This window comes from Onychostruthus taczanowskii, unplaced genomic scaffold, assembly GCF_017590055.1.
Source record: "Onychostruthus taczanowskii isolate IOZ18803 unplaced genomic scaffold, ASM1759005v1 scaffold105, whole genome shotgun sequence".
Taxonomy (NCBI): domain Eukaryota; kingdom Metazoa; phylum Chordata; class Aves; order Passeriformes; family Passeridae; genus Onychostruthus; species Onychostruthus taczanowskii.
In genome coordinates, this window is record NW_024497078.1 from 1,208,026 (window position 1) to 1,230,106 (window position 22,081).

A 22,081-nucleotide genomic window follows, 5' to 3' on the forward strand; every position below is an offset into this window, starting at 1 on the left:
CAGCAGCATCTCACCCACAGGCCTCAGGAGCACCTGAGCCTGCTCTCTGGGATAGGCAGCTGAGCCCAGTGACAGGGTCCCTGCTCTGTCCTTCGCTTTAAATGCAAGTGCTATGGGAAATCTTAAAAACTCTGAGGAATTTTAAATTATGTCAGGTTTTTGGGCTTTTTTTCTTTTTACAGCAATCTCTGTACATCAGCTGACACAAGGCAGTAACAAAAAGCTATAGAGAAAGACTGCATTTTCTCCTCTGTAAATTGCAGGCCAGCTGTTCAGCTGCCGGCTGAGCTGTGTCCTGAACCGCAGGTAACGTGTTCTTTGAGGGGGGCCGACACACCCCCCGATCACCTGCCCCTCAGCGCGTCCCGCAAAGCGCGCACAGGCAGGGAAGAAAAACCCCTCAGGACCGGCAACCGCAGACCAGCGGCTCCGAGCCCGCTCTCACAGTGCTGTATTTCCCGCGGCTCCGGGGAAGTGCACGGCTCCCAACCCGCTGCCGTGCCCGAGCCCCGCGGGCAGAGCACGCTCCCGCCGCCGGCACGGTCCGGCCCACAGGGGCTGGGCTGGGCTCTCACCCCCCGACCTCCCTGGGGACATCGCGGGACGGCCCGGAGGAGGAGGAGAACCAGGAAAGGCGGACACGGATTCATCCGCCCGGAGAAAGCCCGGCCCTCTGCTTGCCTCCCTCGGGCTCTACCCGGCCCCGGCGCCGTCGGGCCGCCCCGCGGGGCGGGGAGCGGGTGGGAGCCGCGCAGGGCCCGAGGAGGCCCCGGAGCCCTCCGAGCGGCTGCGGTGGGGGGACGCGGGGCCATGGGGGGCCGCGGGCTGCTGCCGCTGCTGCTGCTGGGCGCCGCGGGGCTGCTGCTACGGCCGGCGGAGTCTGCGGAGCCGGCGGACCCCGTCAGCGCCGAGCGGAGCCTGGCGTGGGGCCCCGGGCTGGAAGCGGGGCTCACCGTGCCCGTGCGGCACTTCTACATCCAGGCGGTCAGCGCGGCCGGACGCAACTTCTCCCGCTCCCCGCCAGGTACCGTTCGTGTGCTCCGGCGTGGGCAGGGCGCGGAATGGAGACCCTACCCCGGGCTGCGGTTTCGCCGCAGAACCTGGCTGGAGGTGCCCAGCCCTTCCCCTCTTCCCCTCCTCCTTGCTTCCTTTCCCCGTTCTGACGTGCCGTCACTGCTCCCGGGCTGCCCCCCGTGCCCGGGACGCGCAGGATGGCGAGAGAAGCACGTGGTCTGAGCCTCCTTTCTTCTGGTGCTGCCCAGTGCCTCCTCTGCCCACTCAGTAGCCTGCTCTAAACAGTATGGAATTTACAGCAAAGAACCGTAAGCTCAGAAGGAACCAGTGTTCCTGCAGCTAGTGGATGTAAAATCCCAGTACACAGCTGGGAAGCGGTAACGTAATTATTTTTACTGCCGCACACACACCAGTTGCTTAAAATTTCTGTCTCAGTCAGCAGAGCCCTCTGGGCTCTGTTATCCTACTGCTGTTCCATTAAGGAGTAATTTTCATTTGTTTGCTAAGCACAAACCATCCCATAACACTCCTCCTAAGGGTGGGAGTTGGGTTTATTCTTGCAGGCCAGTGGTATGATGCCAGTCAGCTGTTTGCTGCTGCAAAGTTAACTCCACACACTCTGTGTTAATAGTTTAAATTTGGAATAATAATTACTTTTGTGTCAGAGATTCCTTAATGAAGATAACCCTGAGATAGCCCCAGAGGAAATCTTGTTTTGCTAATTTACATAGGGTAGAAGCTACTTAATTTGCTGTGTATTATTTACTGTTCACAGAGATGATACTGAGGGGGCATACCAGGTATGCACGGCCTCTCCATGTCGTGTTAGTTAGAAAGCTGCTGCTTGCAGAATTAAGGAGTAGCCGTATGTTACACAGGGTATGTCTTCATTCTGACAGGAGTGTGGATATTTCAGATATTTCAGGTGTGGGCTTTCTCCATCTGCTGTTGCAGCTTGGTGCTGGATGTCAGCGCAGTTTTCCAGAATGTGACTGCATGCTGGCTGCCAGTGGGATGGAGGCTGATAGCAGCTGCACAGGGAGAGCCCTGGGTTCAAACAACAGGTTGCTAAAGGTAGAAAGGTGTGAAGTTCAGTTGGATTCTCATGCTAGTGTAAGTCCTCCAAGATAAACTGGGAGGACATGGGTACTGAGAACCTAGTTTTGATTGCAGTGTGTTTGTGTGTGTGTGTTCGTATTTATGTTAATAAATTCTGTGTCCCAGGAAAGTTTCCAAGTCCCAATGCCATCTGGCATGGAGTGTTCTCCATTCATCCTGTGACCTGCTGTGGCCTCCAGTCAGACAGAGCATGCGTGCTGCCAGCAGGGAAGAGCTGTTGCCTTGACCTGTGCTAACTGCTGTCCCATGCCAGGAATTGTTTAGGAGGGTGCCAAGGATCCTTAAAAAAATTAGTGGTAGAGTTCATTATGTTCAGTGCATGAGCACTGTTTAAAGTATTCGTAGAGACCCTAGCTATAAACTTCTGTTCTGTAATGATTTAAAATGTTCAAATCTGTAAAATGTCATTAAGAATTACAATTAACAATATTCATTCAGGCACCGCTCTCCAATATAAACTAAAAACAACTCAAAATATAACTGTTGAGATAGCAAAAAATTGACATTATCGCCCCCATTGCAAAACAGGAACACTGTGATCAGAGCAGCAGAGCTACAGTTAAGGCATCACATTTGTGAAATGTGTCAAAATCTATTAAATTGGTTTTTGTATGCATTAGAATTTCAGTCAAGTGAGTCAGGACTTACTGGGATCCATTATTAAACTTGTATAGCATAATTAGAAGATTTTAAGTCCAGAATTGTTTTCTGAATATCTAGTCTGTTCACCAAAGTTGATATGCACCGTTGCACATTACACTGGAATTTCAATCCAGAGGCTGTAACTGTTTTGACCTGCCTTTGTAGGAAGATGTCGAATGATGCAGAATTCATTCTTTCCCTAGAAAAATTATTTCAAAGATTAAGAAAATCCCTGCTGAAAATACAGAACTTTCTTTTAGTGTAAACTGCATATATTTTTTCCTTTGGCTACTTGGATAAGTCTTAGCCTTCTTTTCTGCTAGGTCTTATCGTAGGTTTAACAACTGCCAACCATGTCTTTATATACTATTGACCGTGATAAAATCAGCTGTTAACTGTTGTTTAGATTATACTGTGCTAATAAATATTTTTCGAGGTCTCCCAGGTATCCTTGCAGGTTTCACCAAATGCTTTCAAAGAGCAGGGCATGCTTGTTCCAGCTCTCGCTCCAGTGCTGCAAACAGAGTTGTACATTTCAGTTCAGTCACCTTCATACCTGGGCACTGCAGGGCTTCCCTTTGGGTCTTTGGTTACCATGATCCCTGGGCTTTTGTGATGCTCATGGACGAGACCTGTATTTCTTTGTTACTGGACATACGTTCTTGCACCAGCTCTCTGAAAGTATAGGCTCATAATTCGTGTGTCCCTTTAGTGAGTCTGTCACTAAAGGGACACACAAATTGTCCCTTTAGTGGCAGACTAAAGGGACAATTCATGATTTTGTGATTTCCATCTGTGAAAGTAACTGGCAACAATTCTGGTAAAACAGTTGAATCAAAAAAAATCTTCTTTTCAGATCTTTTAATTTTGCTTCAGCATACATGTCAGAAATAGGGTGACTAGGGTTTTTTGTTCTCTAGCAATTTGCCTAAATTCATTATTGTTACTTTTTCTCCCATTCTCTCCGTTTTGTCACTTTTTCCTCCATGTGTGGTGTACCTCTTTGGCAAGCTGCACAGAAGAAAAAGAATGCGTAAAGCAGGTGTCATTATCTGGATTTCTTAAAGTACCCCATTTTGACTGTGTCTGTATTTTAGTGTCTCTTCAGTACTGGGAAATTATTTTGTACCTAAAATGTTGTCCCAGACATGTTTTCAGGGTAACAGAGGAGTACTAGTGGTGCTGATTCAACAGGGATGCATTTTTCTTTTGTAATTCCTTTGGATTGAGAGAAACAAAAAAACATGAGTGGAAGTACCATGGTAACTTCCTCCAAATAAAAAATAAAAATCAGCAAAAAGCTGTCATGATTAAGTATACAGTAGAGGCCTTGGCCCCATTACACAATGAATGTTGTAAATTACAAAAAAGAGGTCTGTTTTCTCCAATGAATTATTTGTACTTACATGAGATGCTCAGTCTCGTTTTTCTTCCTCTTCACTTTCAGTGGTGTTAGCTTTTTCCCAGAAAGCTTTGTTATCAGTCACTTCCCTTATCAAATTATTCCTATGTCTAAAGTACCACCAACTAAATCTACCATGTTCTTTGGGTAGATCAAGGGCTCCTCATTTCTAGAGCAGAGACCTCATCTCTGGTCATTTATCCAGCAGGATAAAAGACCCATTTAGTTACTTCCTGTAGGAGAGGACAAGGATATAAAATTCAGTAGTATCTGACTTCCGATTTCACAATATTCATTCATTTTTATTTTTAAGCTGAAAACTTACTTTTCTTCAGTGAGAGATCACTATACCCAGTAAAAATGCTGTTTAATAAAATGGGTACAAGGAGACAATGACGTGATACCAACAGGAAACAGTTTTCTTTGTGAACCTCATGACGTGCTCTGGATGTGAATACTTCTTCATCCAAATAATACTAGGTGATATTCATATGGAGAGGGTACTTGGTTGAAGTCACGTACTTTGAAGCAAATTTTAAATGGTGGTTGTGACTTGCAGTGACGTTTAGAGGCAGAGATGTTAATTCCTTTGGGAGAGTAATTTAATCTGAATATTCTTGCACAGTATTTCACTTGAATCAAATTTAAAGACTCAGTGATCTAAGGAAGACATGATTAATCATTAAAAGACTGGTACTTACCATATCTGTGCATTTATCTGTGGATGCAAAATATAGAGCTAATTTTGACATCTCAACCATTTAGTGCTGTTGGGACATATTCAGATTTTAGTAACCTCTTGATTTTATCTGGATTTTTTTCAGTTTCATTTATTTCTGTATACTACTTGGTGGTAGCATTCGTTGTATTTGTTTGGTTCACAATGCTTAGACTGTTACACTTCATAAATAATTTGTCCTCCTCCTTTTGTTTAGATAATAAAGTTGACAATGACCACTTGTGATAGACCTAAAGACTATAGCAGATTTATGTTTATGCATACTCATATTGTCCATAAATTATTCCATATCTTCGTGCATTAATGATGATATGCTAGTGGTCTTTAAGCACAGGTCAGACAGATGTCCAGGGAACATCTCTACTATCATTCTCTTATCCCTGCTTTTCAGTAGCTGGGACTTTAAATGTGCAAGACAGTCAGCAGCAGCCCAAAGCTGAACAATTTTTATGTGACTCCTGCATGCTGCAACTGCCTTTCCACAAGCTGGCAAGTATTCTTTTCTCCTGTTACTTTAACTTGGTTTCCTGTCTTTCTTACTCTAGAGGAGATTATTGTTCCTCAGAGCACTAACTGGAAAACTTAGAATAAAACCTAATCTTAGCTTCAAAATACTGTTAGCCTTTCCTTCTGTCTTATAATCAAATATTTAACTTTTTATCTACACCTGCAGGTTTTCCATTTAGAGGTGTGCAGTGACTAAGAATATTTGGTAGGATGATATTTCATCACTGGAACCTAGTTTTACCAACTTGGTATAATTAAAAAATTGTAGTGAAAAATAAATTAAATTCTGTGGTCTTAATTCAGTGGTGTTTGCTCCTTATCTGTATTTACTAGATGCAATACTAATAGCTTAAAGTGATTTTGTCTGGTTTTATTTTCCTCTTGCCAGGAAAAACACAGTTTAAAGTGGTAATTAAAGCACTTTCTCCAAAAGAAGTCACCAGAATTTACACGCCTCGGCCTTTGGATAGAAATGATGGTACATTCCTTATGCGGTATCGGATGTATGCAAGTGTCACAAAAGGCTTAAAAATTGAGATACTTTATGGTGATCAGCATGTGGCTCAATCACCTTATATTTTGAAAGGTAAGGGTATTTTTTGATGTAATGTAATGTGTCAAAGTTCTGAATTAGGATATATTTGAAACTGCAGTACCTGGGCTGTGGTAGCTGTGGACAGCTCAAACAGTTCTGAATCTCCATGTGCGTGGCAGGTTGACAGAAATGGAGCTTCATTTAGCAGAATAATTTCACCCTAATAATACAAAGTCTTGTATTTCTGAAAAGAGAAGAATGTTGCTGTTTTCTCAGTTACACTGCAGAATTCCAGAAATTATAGGAAGGATGATTTCTCATGAAAACTGTAGAAAACATGGTATAAAAATGCCAAGCCGCTGTAATATATAAATTATGTGTGCTGTAGAATCATGAATACAGACGCTGGGTGCTTTGTTTTCTACAGAACCAGTTTATCATGAATACTGTGACTGTCCTGTAGAAGACCCTGAGGTCTGGCAGGACATGATGTCCTGTCCATCCCAAGAGCCTCAGATTACAAAAGACTTCATTTCATTTCCCACCATTGACCTGCAGCGAATGCTTAAGGAAATCCCAGCAAAGTTCAGCCAAACAAGAGGTGCTATTGTTCATTACACTATCCTGGATAATCACATCTACCGGCGCTCCTTAGGGAAGTACACAGACTTCAAGATGTTCTCCGATGAAATGTTCCTGTCGCTGGCCAGGAAGGTATCGGTTTGGATCATGTCAGACTATTAAGGCAATATCACAGAACCGCAGAGTGGTTGGGGTGGGAAGGGACCTCTGGAGAACGTCTAGTCCAACTCCCTTGCTGAAGCAGGTTCACCTAGAACTGGTTGCACAGGATCATCTCCAGGGTGGGTTTTGAATATCCCCAGCCTGTCTGGGCAGTCTGTTCCATGGCCCCATCATCCTCACAGTAAGGAAGTTTTCCCTCATATTCAGATGGCACTTCCTGTGTTTAGGTGTACGCCTGTTTCCCCTTGTCCTGTTGCTGAGCACCATTGGAAAGAGTCTGGCCTCATCCTCTTGACAGCTGCCCTTGAGATATTTGTGAGCATTGACAAGATCCCCTCTCAGTCGTCTCTTGTCCAGGCTAAGCATAATTAAATATGGCAGTGCTGCAATTGTTGTTGTATCTTCACAGGTGTAATTCCTGAAGATTTGATGTTCCATCAAGACAACATTGGGTGTTAGGAGTAATGTGTGGGGGCTGGTCCTAGCAGTAATGAAAATGCTTGGAAAGCTCCAAGGGTTAAGGCCCAACTGGGAGCTGTTTCGTGGCCTCTGGGTGTTCCTTTCAAACTTGCTTGCAGGGCAGAAGCTTGGAATTCAGGCATTAAGCACAGCTAAATCTATGAACTATCCAGTAGGTGCACTGAGTCTGTGTGACATGGCAGAACTGAGGAATAGATGTAAGAGTGACAGACAGCTTCTCTGTGTTATTATCCTTTCTTGTGTACACATCTAGGTTCGTCTTCCTGACGTAGAGTTTTATCTCAATGTTGGAGACTGGCCAGTTGAGCATCGGAAAGCTAATGACACCCCTGGGCCTGTACCTGTCATCTCCTGGTGTGGCTCTGTGGATTCCAGAGATATCATCCTGCCAACGTATGATGTAACCCACTCAACTCTGGAAACCCTGCGTGGAGTCACCAATGACCTCCTTTCCATTCAAGGAAATACAGGTGAATTAGAAACTGGATTTAAAAAGAATTTTGTGATTTCCATAGAAGAAACAAGTTGCATTCAAATAACGTGTTGAAGTCTTCACTTAAAAGTGCCCTGGCACATCTCTGAATACAAGCAGCTTAGTCTTTACAGATTGCAAACACTTTTCAACACTGCCACTAAGCAGGTGTATCATTTAGAACCAAAATTTAATAAGTCCAGTTTGCAATAAATGTGAATTTTACATTAAAGGTATCCAGAAGATGCCTACTGTGACCTGGCAAAAGAATTACTAAATGTAATTAAAAGGCCTTTCTTCTCAGTAAAGGGCTCAAATATGTTTCTTCTAATCAAACAGTAACCAGTTTCCTGACTGTGTTGTGTTTACAGCCCAGTGTTCTGTTTACAAAAAATTAATTTGAATCCTGAAAGAAGTAAGCTGATACTGTGCTGCAGCCTCTTTCAAATTAGAAAACATTGCCTACATGACAAAAATACCTCAGAGTGAGACCTCTTGAATTGCTTTTCTGGCTTTGGAAGAGGAGACAGCTTTACAGGTGTCTTCCTCTCCCTCAGGAAATTAAAGAATACTCAGGGATCCAACAAATGGCATAAGCAATACCTAAGGAGTAAAACTGTTCCTCTTTTCTTTATTAGTTTTTAAATTAAATATTTCAATTAAATGATCAGTTAGAGGCATTGTGTGTTTACTGGTTTCGTACAGCTGCTGTTCCAATTAGGAGACAGTGAGAGACTACTCCATTTAGTAGGTCCTTTAGGGAAATTTTCAGCAGAAAGAAGAAAGGTGAGGAAGGGCATGGTTAATGCAGTAAGCAGAGATTAAGTCTTTCAGACTCTTGCTAAATGTTTAGAGGACAACATAGGCATTTATTTTCTTTTTTAAGGCATCACTAAGTGGTTCTTCAAGGACCTACTAAATTGCTGGGTAACAGAGGTGGGTTTTACTAAAGAAATTAGGTTATTGTGGAGGCTTTATGGATGGAGAATTGCTTTAATTATTAGTATATTCCTTACATGTTTTATTATAATGCCTTAGGTAGCTTTCAAGATAGTTGAAGTTATTGAAATACAAAATTGTTGAGTGGGAAAGCAATTCTCCAATTTTCCTTGTATGAGTTTCTCATCCCAAAATTCAAACCAGAATTAGGAGTTTAACCCTGTGATGAATAAGTGGTTATGGGAAATCATGCCTGTCCTACCATGTCTCCGAGTGTAATGCCACGGTCCAACCAAGTTCCTTATTTGCCTTGAACAGATCCTGAACATTTCACTGCTGTTTGCTTTTGCCTTATCACTCACTGCTCATAGGCCCCTTTTGGGAAAACAAAACTGAGCGGGCTTTGTTTAGAGGTCGAGACAGCCGAGAAGAACGTCTCCATCTTGTCAAGTTATCCAAGGAAAATCCAGAACTACTAGATGCTGGAATAACTGGATATTTCTTCTTCAGAGAAAAAGAAAAAGAGCTGGGGAAGGCTCAGCTGATGGGCTTCTTTGACTTCTTTAAGGTAGCAATCAAATTATGGTGTTGGATTAATTTTGTTGTCAAGTTCTTACCAACTGAAAAGACGAAGCTTACTTTTATTAATTCTTTTCCGTAAACAAAACAGTTAGGCTGCTGTAGGAGCACAGGTCCATGCAGAGTAGATAAACCACCTGTAATCAATGTCCTAGTGTGACATACTTGTAGAGAAAGACCTTTAGAGAGATGGTTTAATAGACTGAGAAATAGGATTTCTCACCATCAGGGTTTCTTTGATTTGGGGTAAATATGAAAACAATGGACACACGTTATATCCATTGCAAGTACACTATGGATGTCAGAAAGAGTCTTTGTAGTAACAAATTAGAAAAATAGATGAGTGGTTTTGTTGTACTTTAACATACAAGTTCTACTGCAAGAAAGATATAAAAAAATAAAGGGGACAGAGTCCTGTATAAAGCCATTGTAATATATAGCAATTGAAATTCAGTTCTGAAGTTCAGTATTTCAGAAATGCTGTAACAGCCAAGAACATCTGCCAAAGCAGTACATTCATGGTTATTTCTAGTATAATGTTTCAGCTTCTTTTATATAATAATATGTTTCAGGTTATTCTATATAATAATGTTAAGTCCGAATAAATTTACTCTGTTTGAATTGAAGTATAGATGAGTTTTATTTCCTTCCCTGCTGTAGCCCTTGCCAAGACACTTCAGTAGGACACCCATCAGACATCTCATGTGACACAAAGGTTCTTGACTGTCAGCCTCGTGTTGAAAACAAATCCTTTTTCCATTACGTTATCCAGAAGACCATGAAACCACATGTGCTTAACGCTGAAACGAGTTTGAAGATGAAAATGAATAAACATGATACTTCTTGCCTGTTAAAATAGTAATTTACACAGTCATTGTTCCCACTCTGATACAAAACATTGCACCTCTTTTCCTCTCTCTTCACGCTGTAGTACAAATACCAAGTGAATGTAGATGGCACCGTAGCAGCATACAGGTTTCCGTACCTCCTGCTGGGAGACAGCCTGGTATTGAAGCAAGATTCCCAGTACTATGAACACTTTTATATTGGATTAAAACCTTGGAAACATTATGTTCCAGTTAAGAGAAACTTAGAGGACTTGCTAGAGAAAATAAAATGGGCTAAGGTAAGTTCCATTATTGATTCAAGTTCAAAGTGATGAACAGACAAGTAAACAATTTATCTTAATAGTATCTTCTTTTGTATTTACACACACACACACACACATATATATATATATATTGCATGAACTCTATTGAGATCCTGGAATAAAGGAAGTACATTTTGTTGTTAGTATAAAATGAGAAGGCCTTATTTGAAATAACCATCTCTATTTAGCCAGTACTTAAGTGTTCATTTTAAGTATGGGCAGAAGAGTTCATGAGTCAGAGCCTTAGCATACTGACTAAAGTAATTGTGAAAGAAACAACCAGATTCCTAGATACTACTTAATTAATGCTGTAGCCTTTTTTAGGTTCTGACTTGGGCAGAAGTTACTGCATGTTCTGTTTGAATGTACAAAAAATTGCTGCTCTCTGTAACATGCTCAGAGTGAGAGGCTGGGATCCTGCAAGCAAACAGATACAATTCTGTGATTGAAAACACCATTCGTGCTTTAGGTCAAAGTGCTGTTGAGATTGAAAAAGCACAGGAGGAGTTTATCTTCTGAGAGTACTGTAATTCTACCTAAGGAATCAGAGGAGGATACCAAAAGCTTTGAAACATGGACTTAAAAAGCTTGAGAATAAAAGTACATGAATTCATGCAGTTATTTTTGAAAAGAAGACATTGAATTCCATTGCCTTGGACAGGACAAGAGCTGTGGTTTTGTCCTCAATAAACTAACTAGATCTGGGAGGTATTGGAACTGATTTTGAAGAGGCCTGTGGCTTGGACAAAAAGGTAGAGCAGTAATCAACTGAGTTTTCAAAATTGTACAGTTAGTCACGAAAGTTGTTATTGATAGCCCTAAGGCAGCAGTAGTGGCAATAAAAGCAATCCAGTATTTTTAAACAAATCTGCAATTTTAATCATGCATTTGCAATCTACCAGTAATTGCAGTTAATTTTGTAGATTTGAATAGCCCATTTAATAAAACTTCTAATGCTAGTCAGGCTTTGAGTAACTCACTGATTGCTCTGTTACTCATTTGTTTCATCTGAATTTTCCAGAAAAATGATGAGGAAGCAAGAAAAATTGCTAAAGAAGGACAACTAATGGCAAGAGAATTACTTCAGCCTCACAGGTTTTACTGCTACTATTATAAAGTGCTCCAGGTGAGTATAATAGATCACTTTATTACTCTCCCCCCAGCTGCTGCTGTTGCTACAAATTTCATATTCAGTCGTTACTTAAATCAGTAGCACACATGGTACATATTATTCATAGGAGAGCAGTGTGAAAGCTTTGCTAAGCCCTGCTTCTTCATTAAAGAAGCTACCTGATGTAGTAGTTATTTTACAGAATCAGGAATTTTTTTTTGCCCCCATCCTCAATCAGCCCTGTTTTCATTGTCACTTGGTATTTGGTTTCCAGTAGATGTCTGTAGGAGATAATCTGTATGTCCAGTTTTCTTCCTTTTTCCCTTCACTCTTCTCACATCATGAGCTACTCCACTACAAAACAATGAATATATGGAAAAGAAGTTCCAGAAGTGTGACTAGTAGAGTGTAGGGGATGAAGCAGGCCCAGTAGTCATTTCTTCCTTAGAAAATGCAAATCCCTAGTGAATGAAGTTTCTCTTCTCTGAAAGTATCTTTTTCCTGTACTGCTGTGCAGTTAGATGCCAGCTTCACCAGCCACAGGTTAACACAAAGTTTGGAACTCTACAGTGTACAAAAATGACACTTTTATGCTATCTGCATGAAGTGATTAGGCACAAATGATGACAATATTCAAGTTACCATTATAATAGGCAGAAACATGAAAGGGTTTTCAGAGGCAATGTAGCCCATTAGTAGACATGTTACAAAGACACCTTGTGCAGAGGTTGTGAACAATGGCATATCCATATACCTGGATAAAGGTAGGCTTCTAGTGGAAGGGAGGAGGAAAATTCTGCTTCGTGAATTATATGTTGATGCTTATAGCATTCTTAAATGTTGTTTACATATTTCAGAAATATGCCGAACGCCAAGCCAGCAAACCTGAAATACGGGATGGAATGGAACTTGTACCTCAGCCTGATGACAGGGACTCAGTGTGCAGTTGCCTCAGGAAAAAGCCTTTAAGGGAAGATCTATAACTGTACTGGATGGAGAAAATTACCCACTTAAAATGCAAGAATAGGAATTAAGCTGTGAAATCTAAGACTCTTATGCAGTAGCAGGCATTCTTAGTTATGTATTCTTCTTGTATTTTCATACCCTTTTTCCTGCTCATTCTGATCTACAATGTCGGTTCTCACAGTTTTGGCTCCATGACCACCACCAGACAGACACTGAGCCTGCAGTGAGGAGTGTCTGGGGGATTTGTTTGATGTACTGCATCATCAGGAAGCAGAGCACAGAGCTGCTCGTGTTCCAGATGGGACCTATTTACCAAAGTTTTGTGAGGAACTAGTCACCACAAAAGATCTTGCCATGAGTCAGTGCAAGTTATTCTAAAGGAGCATTTGTGATACGTTGAAACAGTGTTATGATTTCTTCATAAAGTTTACCTCAGTGTTAGATTTTTTTCTTGTATACAAAACAATTTTTGAAGTAGACAAAATGAATATTTGAGATATACAGATATCAGATCTGGTCATGCTTTCAGATTATTTTGTGGTTTATGACAGGTGACAGACAACATGATGTAACACCAGATTTAGAAGGAAATGGAGAGCAGGGGGAGAGATTAGAGAAATAAGTTTATAATCATCATGGCTGTGAATCACCAGAATTAAATGCTGCTTTAAAACAGACTCTAGGTATCACAACCACAGTGCTTTGAGTGCCAAGTCACCACTGTGAAGACCTGTTCCCTGCCTGTGACTGTCTGTAAATGCAGGAACAGATCCACAGAAGGACTTGGAAATTTCAGGCCATGGAAACACTGGTGTCTTAGTTCAACAATACCTTCCACAGTATTCTGGACTACGTGAAATCTGAAATTTGTTAGCAGAGTTTTAAACCACCTAGGTTTAATTCTTGTGTAATAGTCTAGGGGTTAGAGTCCATGTAAAACAATTGGGAAGCTGGTTGTCCTCCTTGTTTTAATTCAAAGCCATTTTTTCCAGAGGGTGCCTTAGCTCCAGACTGGAGAAGAGGCTTTCAGGTCTTCTGCTGAAGTTCATGTACAGCCATGAAGCTAGCAATGCAAAATTCACAAGGGCAGAAGGATCTGGTCATAGCTTTGTGATAAAGTCTGCCTTTGGATGGGGTAGAAGAAGAATCCTAGTCCTGGATGCAACTCCAGATACCTCTGTTGATTTTTGCCCAAGTTTGTCCACTTCAAAATGCATAAATAGTCCTGGAAGGAGACACCAATACCAAGGCCAGTGCCCACAAGCACCCATTTCTGTGTTTTCATCTTGGCTAATGCAGCCTGCTTGAGCAGGTCCTGACTCACTACAGTCAAATAAAAGCTTTCATGGATACCAAATTCTCCCTACACTAAAAAGAATGCAGATGTCTTCAAGACAGTGGACTTGTCTGATTGATTTGGTGCGCAAAATTTAGTACTCTATACATCATGCAGGCTTCATTCTTGGTTCTACACTGGAAATTAGGTAAAATTTTTGCATTAGAACAGGAAGAAAGGCAGTATGCTAAATATGGAAAGAACCTTGTCTTTCTAAAGAGGTTAATGCAACTATCCGTCATTTATTACATTGTGCCAGTTAAGAAAAAACCTGTATCATGTTGCTCTTAACCCATAATACTCTTCGTTCTGGTTCTAACACTCATATTTATAGTGGTTGCATTTTTATTTAGCATGAAAACCAGTCCTAGAACTTCAGGCTATAAATACATGTGTTCAACTCATCTGACATAAAATTTTCTAGATCAAAGTTCAGGAACAGGTTTCTATTGCTGAAGCTGGCACTTAAGACTTGAGTATGTGCTCTCCTTTTGTTCCATGTGTACGGTCATTTTTACTGTATTACATGATCTTATTTTGGGAAATTACCCATTATGCCATGTGCTTTTTATATTTACTGGTGTTTATGGAGGTGGTGCTCTCAGCAAAGGCAAGTAAGCATAAAAGATGGTTGAACAACGAAGTATTCCACATATTTCAAATCAAGAGTTCCAAAGTGATTCATTTGTATTTTTTAAAATAGGAGAGAATAGGGGAGTCATGACACATACTTCATGGTTCTTTGGAAATACCTATGTAGAAAAACTTGCCTAGCTTGAAACAGAAGTCTTCCAAACTGAAAGAAGAATCAGATAAAATTTAAATTATGAATATAAATACATGTGAATATTTTATCCCTCCTTTCTTCCCTCATAAAAAGGGAAAGATGCTATTCTTAATTGTTCTCTGCCAAAAAAGTCCTTACTTTTGTAATAAGCATATTTCAAAGCATAGACTAAATTTGTCAACAGAGTGCCTTACTGATGCTTTTATAGCTCACAGGCAAGAAATATCCTGAAAAATATGACTGCATTCATCTTCTTGCTGTAATTTAAAAAATAGTAGAGAGATGGTGGAACTTTTACTATAAGTCCATAGTAATTTGAGAGAATCTGGTTCAGTTTATAACTATAGCTCTTCTAAAAGTAAAAGAAGGTAAGGCAAAATCTCTTCTTTCTGTTGGTGCTACTATATGCAATTTAAATTGTAATGAAGAACAATCATAACAAGTGCTCCACCAGGCCAGAAAAGATGTCAGATCTGTTTTAAGTTTGCTGAGAGGATGACACCCATCAGCCTGGTGTGTTACAGGAAATGCTAAATATTGAGTAAAACCTGGTTTTGCATGTGAAGTGTAATATGTACATTAAATAGAATTTTTTAAATGGCATACATAGACTGGACTTTGTTTTATTCCGTGGTAGTTCTTCAACAGCAACTGTTCAAAGGTATAAAAATCTTTTGTTGGTGGTAATTTTGGAAAACTGCTACCATACCACAGTGCTAAATTTTGCTATAGTATTTCAGTTTTTAAATAGAGAGTAAAACCTGTCCTGTTTTTGTCAGGGATTTACCAGTGATGACAGAGACAGGTTTATCTGTTTGAAATAGTATGTCCTAAAGCCCAGGGCCAATGTTTTCAAATACAGTAATCTGCAGAGAAGGGGTTTGACTTGCAGAAATGTTGGGAAGGCGGAGTCTTTACCTAAGGTTCTTTATTTTCAGATTTCTTCAACCTTAACAGTGAACCTTCATATAGTGAACACTGCTTTTACATCATATGTATGTCCTTATATATTTAGGCACCCACATTTGGAAATACCCAACCTCAATTTTGTCTTGAAATGAGAACTAGTAAATCCTAATCTGTTGAACATAAATGAGATACAGTTTCATTTACAGACTGTATTTTTTTTACATTTACCTCAAGATCACCAATGTACTGGTTTCGTGACAGAATTGTGCCAGGCCTGCCTTGTAGATTCATAATTTAAAAAAGCCTATAATCAAAGCTTGTCTGATGGAATGTTAGATTCAAGCATCCATGCTGGGAAGCATATGCCCGACATTTATTACATTACAAAGTAAATTATTTAGTTAGGGAGGAGAGCTGACAGGGAAAACATACATCACCTGTTGGAGCACGTCTGAGAAGCCTGCAAAGAAACTATAATAAGGAAAAGAAGCATTATATAAACCTACGATATTATCAGCTCCTTTAGCACTGCAGTTTTGCAAAAATTTTGTCTGTAAGGGTGGTGATGAAGTGCAAGATTTTATAGTAATATTATTCAGAGGATTTAATGGCTAGAATTTTCTTGTCTGTGAGAAGGTTTATAGGATTTTAATGAGACTATATAAGTACTAATGCTTGAGTTTTGGGCGCAGTGCTTCTGTGTTGAGTTGTTAATAGGAAAATCTATACTGCAAACAGCTATGGCACTAATTCTAGGTTTTGCTCTGAGAATAAGGGGCAAAGGATTATTTGCATGTTTGTTTAAAGCAATTTTAAACATGTGTAGCACATCCCTTAATTCAGGCCCATCATGTGAGCAGAGATAAGCAGGAGTGTACTAGCAGGAGTGTGGCCAGCAGGTCAAGGCAGGTGTTTCTTCCCGCCTGCTTGGCAGTTGTGAAACTGCAGCTGGAGTCCTATTTTCAGTTTTGGACTCCCCTGTACAAGAAATACATTGACACCCAACATGGACCATCAGGGTGATAAAGGCAATGGGGCACTTGGTGTGTGAGGACAAGCTGAGTGAGCAGGGTTAGGTCAGCCTTAGAAAGAGAAGACTTCTCAGAGGGACACAGCAGAAATCCTAACAGACACAAGCTGCATCATGAGAAATTCCAATTAGATAAGGGAAAAAGAATCCTAAACTGCTATCCCCAAGGAGATGTGGTCTGTGTGACCTCCAGATGTTCATTATTCTATGAACTGCTTTTCAGTCACACAGCAAGCATTTATCTAGTCACATAGCAGCAGGATGAGCCCAGCTCTTGAGTGTCTCCAAGAGTCAATGTAGCCTTTTTGTGCTGACGCTTTTGATACACCATTTGTGGTTATGTCTCCCTTGATAATACTGACAAAGTTTTGCACGTATTTCTGTGTTGGCTTGTAAGGCTGTAAAGTTATATATTAATATTAATTATACTTTTCTTTTGTAATATTAATATGCATCATATAATAATTTACCTTACTGATATACATTATCACAATATATCCTAGTCATGCAGTACACAGGAGGTTTGACAGAAGTGAGATACGTTGATTTGGCATTACAGGCCTGGATTGAAAGTGCAAGACCCGCTCTTTCAACAAGCTGCATATATACTTTACAGGTATGAAACAATTGTAGAATATTGTGAATACAGTTATGAACCATCAAAGGAATTGATTTTAAGCAGCCAATGAGAATATTAATGTATTTAATAAGTTATACATATGTTTAAATGCCATACTCTGTAGGCCACTAGTGAATGAGCGTGGCATATTCCCATCTCACTCCCAACACTAAAAAATCAGTCAGGATCCCTCTGTACCACAGGTTTGCAGTATAGTGTGGAGAGGCTCAAGTCAGCTCAGCAGAATGCCAGAAGGGTCTACCCATACAGGATATGTGAAACATGATAAAAACCCTGCTGAAAACCCACAAAGTACATTATCCTGGATGGAACCTGTCTGAAAGATGATCAGCTCAAGTTGTACTTGTCAGACCCAACTTCCCCTGGAGCTTATGTGACTCAAAGAGGTCGTTTACCATTAGCAGATGATTTTGCCTGTCTTTGGGTCAACAGTAGCCACACTTTCAGTTATTCTCTGTCTCCCAAAATGCCCAGCCAAGCTGCTTCACCACTCCAGCTGCAGAGATCTGCCATCTCATGGCTGATACCCACGATAAACTAAAATTGTTGCTACCACATTAATATCCTGCCAGTCCAACACCTGATTTCATCTTGTGTGTTACTCTCACCAAATTTTTCACTGTTGTAATAGAAAGGTATTTGAGTATCTTACTGATTTTTACATGGAAATCTTCTCTCAGAGTGAAAATAGTTTAGAATGAAAACTCGGTTTTCTTCCAAATTATGATTTCTTTTTGCTCAGGATCATCAGCTTTTACCTCAGGAAGAAGGTAGTTTTGTCAGCACAGTTCATTTCATTTGATGAATGAAAAAAAGAAACATTATTATCCCAAACTAAACAAAAACCACTCTGCAGGTAAAAGTTGTTCCTCTTTTTGGAAAAGATGCCTGTTACAGATACATTGGTATGTTCTTTGTAATGAAGGCAAAGCATGAACTGAACTTTATAAGCAATATAAGTTTGAAGGGATATTTCAGGAACAAACTATTCTGTGTTACTGTACACCAATAGTGATCTCCACGATTAGATCATTCAAAACAGTGAAAATTAGAGCCTGGATTATACAGTAAGATTTTATTTGCTAAAACATAAGAAACAGAAGAGTCAAGAAGACATTATACCTCTGACATAAGCACTCAAGCAAAATCATGTAGTGAAGAGATTCAGCTCACTCTGCCAAATGTTCTGAAGTTTATTTAGGCTTTTTGGCAAGGTGAGTTATTTGGAAAATGTCAGGAATGTATGTTACTGATAGAGGATGCATCTCTGCCAGTGAATTCTGTTTTCTTCTGCCTTAGGAACAAAGGAACTTTAAATGTGGACTAGCCCTCACTGACAAACTCCAGCATGCCTTTTCACACTACAACCATTCCATATTATTTAGACCTTGGTATTTCCTCTATTCCCTGAAAGATTTATTTGTGTCTGTAAGGTAACCAACAGTCAGACTGATCCCAAGCTTCCTGTAACTGAACCTGAAATGTAGGTGTGAATTTTAAATACCTGATTTGTACTAAATTAACTTTTGACTCTTTAAAAACACCAAGCATTTAAAGATCACTTAGATTATGACTTTCTAACAATTGTAAATATTTGGTAATACTTCAATACAGGTAGTACATAGATCAGATGCAGAATAATTCTCAGTATTTCTTGTGAAATAGTTTCCAAATTCTCATTACCTGTGGGATGGCAAATTTCCCTGTGATAAAATGTTGTCTCAAATCAAAATATTCCCAAAGATCCAGAAAAACTGTGACTTTTTCCTGAACATTCATAATATTATATGTATAGTGAATTGTTCACTGGAACTGTTAATAGCTATTGCTTTACTCTTTTGCAAGATGTATACATTATAAAGATATATATAAAATATATTTCTCTCATTGCAGTTCCATCCCAGTCACTATCAATTGGATCTTTTATTTCAAAATGGAGAGACATCCACAAACTCAAGCCTTTTCTGGAATCTGGTGATGATTTAACTACCCTCATATGCAATAGATGTTTTCTCCATTCCAGTCCCAAGTCAGTATTACCCCAAAGCCAAACAATTCTTCTGCTCAGAAGTCACCACCTTAAACCTTCTCAAGCAGCTATGGTCCACTGTCAAATGTGTTTGCTGTATTTAATATCAAGTTACACCCTGCCTTTGTGACATGCAGTAATGTGTAATTGTTGTCAAACTGGATCTGTTAAGTAGGTTACTGGGTGCAGTTGTCACCAGTTCCTTGATGGATTATCTTGTTAAGGAGGCCATTAAAAAAATCACTTTTGATGTGGAATACACATTATGTTCACATAGAAACGCCAGACTCTGGTCCCATTAGAGTAAACAACCTTGGGTTTTTGTTGAGTGCATTCGGATTTGTAACAATAGATAAGGTCTTGAAGGCTACCTGATCTAATGAAAAAATTAAGGGAAAAGCACCTACTGTTCGCAGACAAATGAAAAATTAGCTTGCTTATCTTTAGGGTTAAGACAGAGGACATGTAAATCCAGCTAAGCAGTTGCCTATTTCTAAGAACTTGATAGCTTAAGAATTTGTCTCCTCAATCAATGCCCTTGAACCACTCCATCTTTTGTCAAGAGTAGCTAAAACCCTAAAGCAAATAAGAAATTATATGTGTAACTAGCAAAGCTATGGAGATGAAATTTAGTTCCGTGTCAGTTAGATTTATTTCTCTTGGTTACACCATCAAGTAAAATATTAACAACCTCTGACCAGATATGAAGAGCCCAATGAATGTGGATGATTTGTCATTTTCAGGGCAACGGAGGCAACATCAACACCCACTGAACTCAAATTGGCCCGTGAAAATTGCATCGTATCAGATTGTAGTCTCCTACTTGTTTCTGAGAACTAAATGGTCTGTTCCTGAAAAATTCTTAATTCTATAGAAAAAGAGAAAATATCTTACGATACTGGTCACTTAAGTAACCCAATTTAATAAAAAAAAATCCAGACATTTTCTGGGGCTTCTCACTTAAAAAAATGGTCTGGCTTTTACTGCAAAACTGTTTAACAACCATATTATTAATTTTGGACTTCTTGAAGTGGATCACCATACTACATTATCCCAAGTTAATAAATGGTTAAAATTTTCCATACTCACGAATTGCACGGGAAATAAGCATTTTCTGATTAAATAAATATATTCTGATAGTGCTCAAAGACTTAGAAGAGGTTGCCTGAAAATAAGACAGAATGAAACCAAGCTAAGGCTCCCTTTCACACAAAATATTGTATATTGAGTTGAATTGAAACCTATAAAGTTTCTCCTCTTTCCCTTCTTAAAAAAAAATCAGCAATTCATGAAGGATCAGTAGTTCACTAGTTGCTGAGACAGATTTTCCTTTGGAAAAGAAAGCAAGCAAAGCAAACAAATCATGAGTTACAAAACTAGTGTTTCACTTCCCAGGAACACTTGCTCCCATCATGGAGCCAGCAGGTATTCCCTTGGCTGATATCTCAAGGTCTGAGAGCCATGAGAGCTTTCCTGGCACTTCCCCAGGTTCAAGCATTCACTCACAGCAGGGAAATCAGCCCCTGTATTTTCAATGAAACCAGTGCTTATTACGGGGTCCTCTCTGTTTTTCCATGGAACAATGCCATGTATTTATAGTTACAGCTGCCTTATTTGTATAATATTGCACCTACATTTGTATTCTCCCTATATTGTCAGACTAATACTTGTCTGGATTTAGCTTTGCATTTTAATTTAATGTTAAATTACATGTAATTGCCTTCTGTAATAAATTTTAATTTGGAGTACTGATGGGGATGAGGGCCTCTGGCAAGAGCTGTCTCTTACAACTGGCCTGAGTAGTTTCAAAAGCTATCTTGTGAGTGTGGTTGGGTTTGCTTTCAAGCAGACTTTCTATTACTTTCACAGCTTTTTGATCGCTGTTTCAAAGTCTTTGTCTTTGAAATCAAGTTGCAATATCATCAGCAAATCTAGGGTGTGTTTTCTCTTGTGCTTTGTGTCCTCTTTGTCAATCAAGGATTTTGAAATTCTTTGTTATATAAAAGGCAACAGGTTTTGTGGAACAGTATCTCCTGGCTTAATCAGTACAGGCATTCTCCTCTTTTATTTACCTGATTTTATCCATCTAGCTGATCTAACAGCACTAACCATATATAAGAGGTTTATTTTAAAATAAAAAAACTTTAGGGTTTGGTTTGTTTGAGGGGTTTTTTTTGCCTGTGGTAAATTAAATAACACAGGATAATATGCTACATTATAAGAAGGATTAAAAAAATAAAATTAAATAAATTTTCATCTTTCTCCAATACATTTAAAAATTCCTGTTAGCTGGGGCTGGATCTACAGTGTGTCTATGATAGTTATCTCTCAGGTCTTCACATTATTGACAAAGGAAGTCAAAGTAATACACATGCTGCTACCATATCTAACAGGTCACTGGCTATCCAGAAATCAACATATTTATTTGCTTATCTGGTAATCTCTGATTTAAGAAACAGAGATTCTGCTTATTTACCAAACCAATGGACATTACATAAAAATACAAATGGACATACACATCCATTTTAAAATGGATCTGTTGGGAGATTCAATTGCATGTCTACAACTGTCATTGAAATCGGTGACAAAATCTATTTTGTTGGCAGTAGGTATTGTTTTCTTGTATTATTCTTTAAGTAATTGGATATTCTGACAGGGAAGATACCAATGCTCTCCTTCCTGAATATTCTTGATACAACTTTAATTTAAATTCTAGAACTATTCAGTAAAAGAAATATCATACTAAACAAATATAAAATTTTTGAAAAAATGATTGAGAGTCACTCCCTGGCAGCCACCAGACACCCTGGGCCTGGAGCAGACAGGGCTTGCTGTGGGAGCCAGCTCCCTGTGACTCACCCCCTCCTCCTGCCTTGATCCTCAAAGAAAAAGGTGGATTTCTCTGCTCATTCCCGCTGCTGGGAAGCACATTTGTCAAGCCATGACAGGAG

General features: G+C 39.6%; 1 protein-coding gene across 1 annotated transcript; it reads left to right on the plus strand.

Moving 5' to 3' along the window:
- The first annotated feature begins 713 nt into the window (after window positions 1-713).
- Window positions 714-12,729, plus strand: POGLUT3 (protein O-glucosyltransferase 3). The gene is made up of 8 exons (XM_041414610.1): window positions 714-1,024; window positions 5,812-6,009; window positions 6,386-6,672; window positions 7,436-7,652; window positions 8,965-9,161; window positions 10,104-10,298; window positions 11,344-11,448; window positions 12,291-12,729. Exons 1-8 carry the CDS (start codon window positions 811-813, stop codon window positions 12,414-12,416), a joined length of 1,539 nt encoding a protein of 512 aa, XP_041270544.1. The 5' UTR covers window positions 714-810; the 3' UTR covers window positions 12,417-12,729.
- Window positions 12,730-22,081: the final 9,352 nt, after the last annotated feature.

Excerpts from the sequence above, each read along its gene's own strand:
- POGLUT3 (XM_041414610.1), top strand. The coding sequence starts at position 811 with ATGGGGGGCCGCGGGCTGCTGCCGCTGCTGCTGCTGGGCGCCGCGGGG. Across the intron at positions 10,299-11,343 it reads AGAAAATAAAATGGGCTAAG|AAAAATGATGAGGAAGCAAG; the intron begins GTAAGTTCCATT and ends TGAATTTTCCAG. Across the intron at positions 11,449-12,290 it reads ACTATTATAAAGTGCTCCAG|AAATATGCCGAACGCCAAGC; the intron begins GTGAGTATAATA and ends TACATATTTCAG.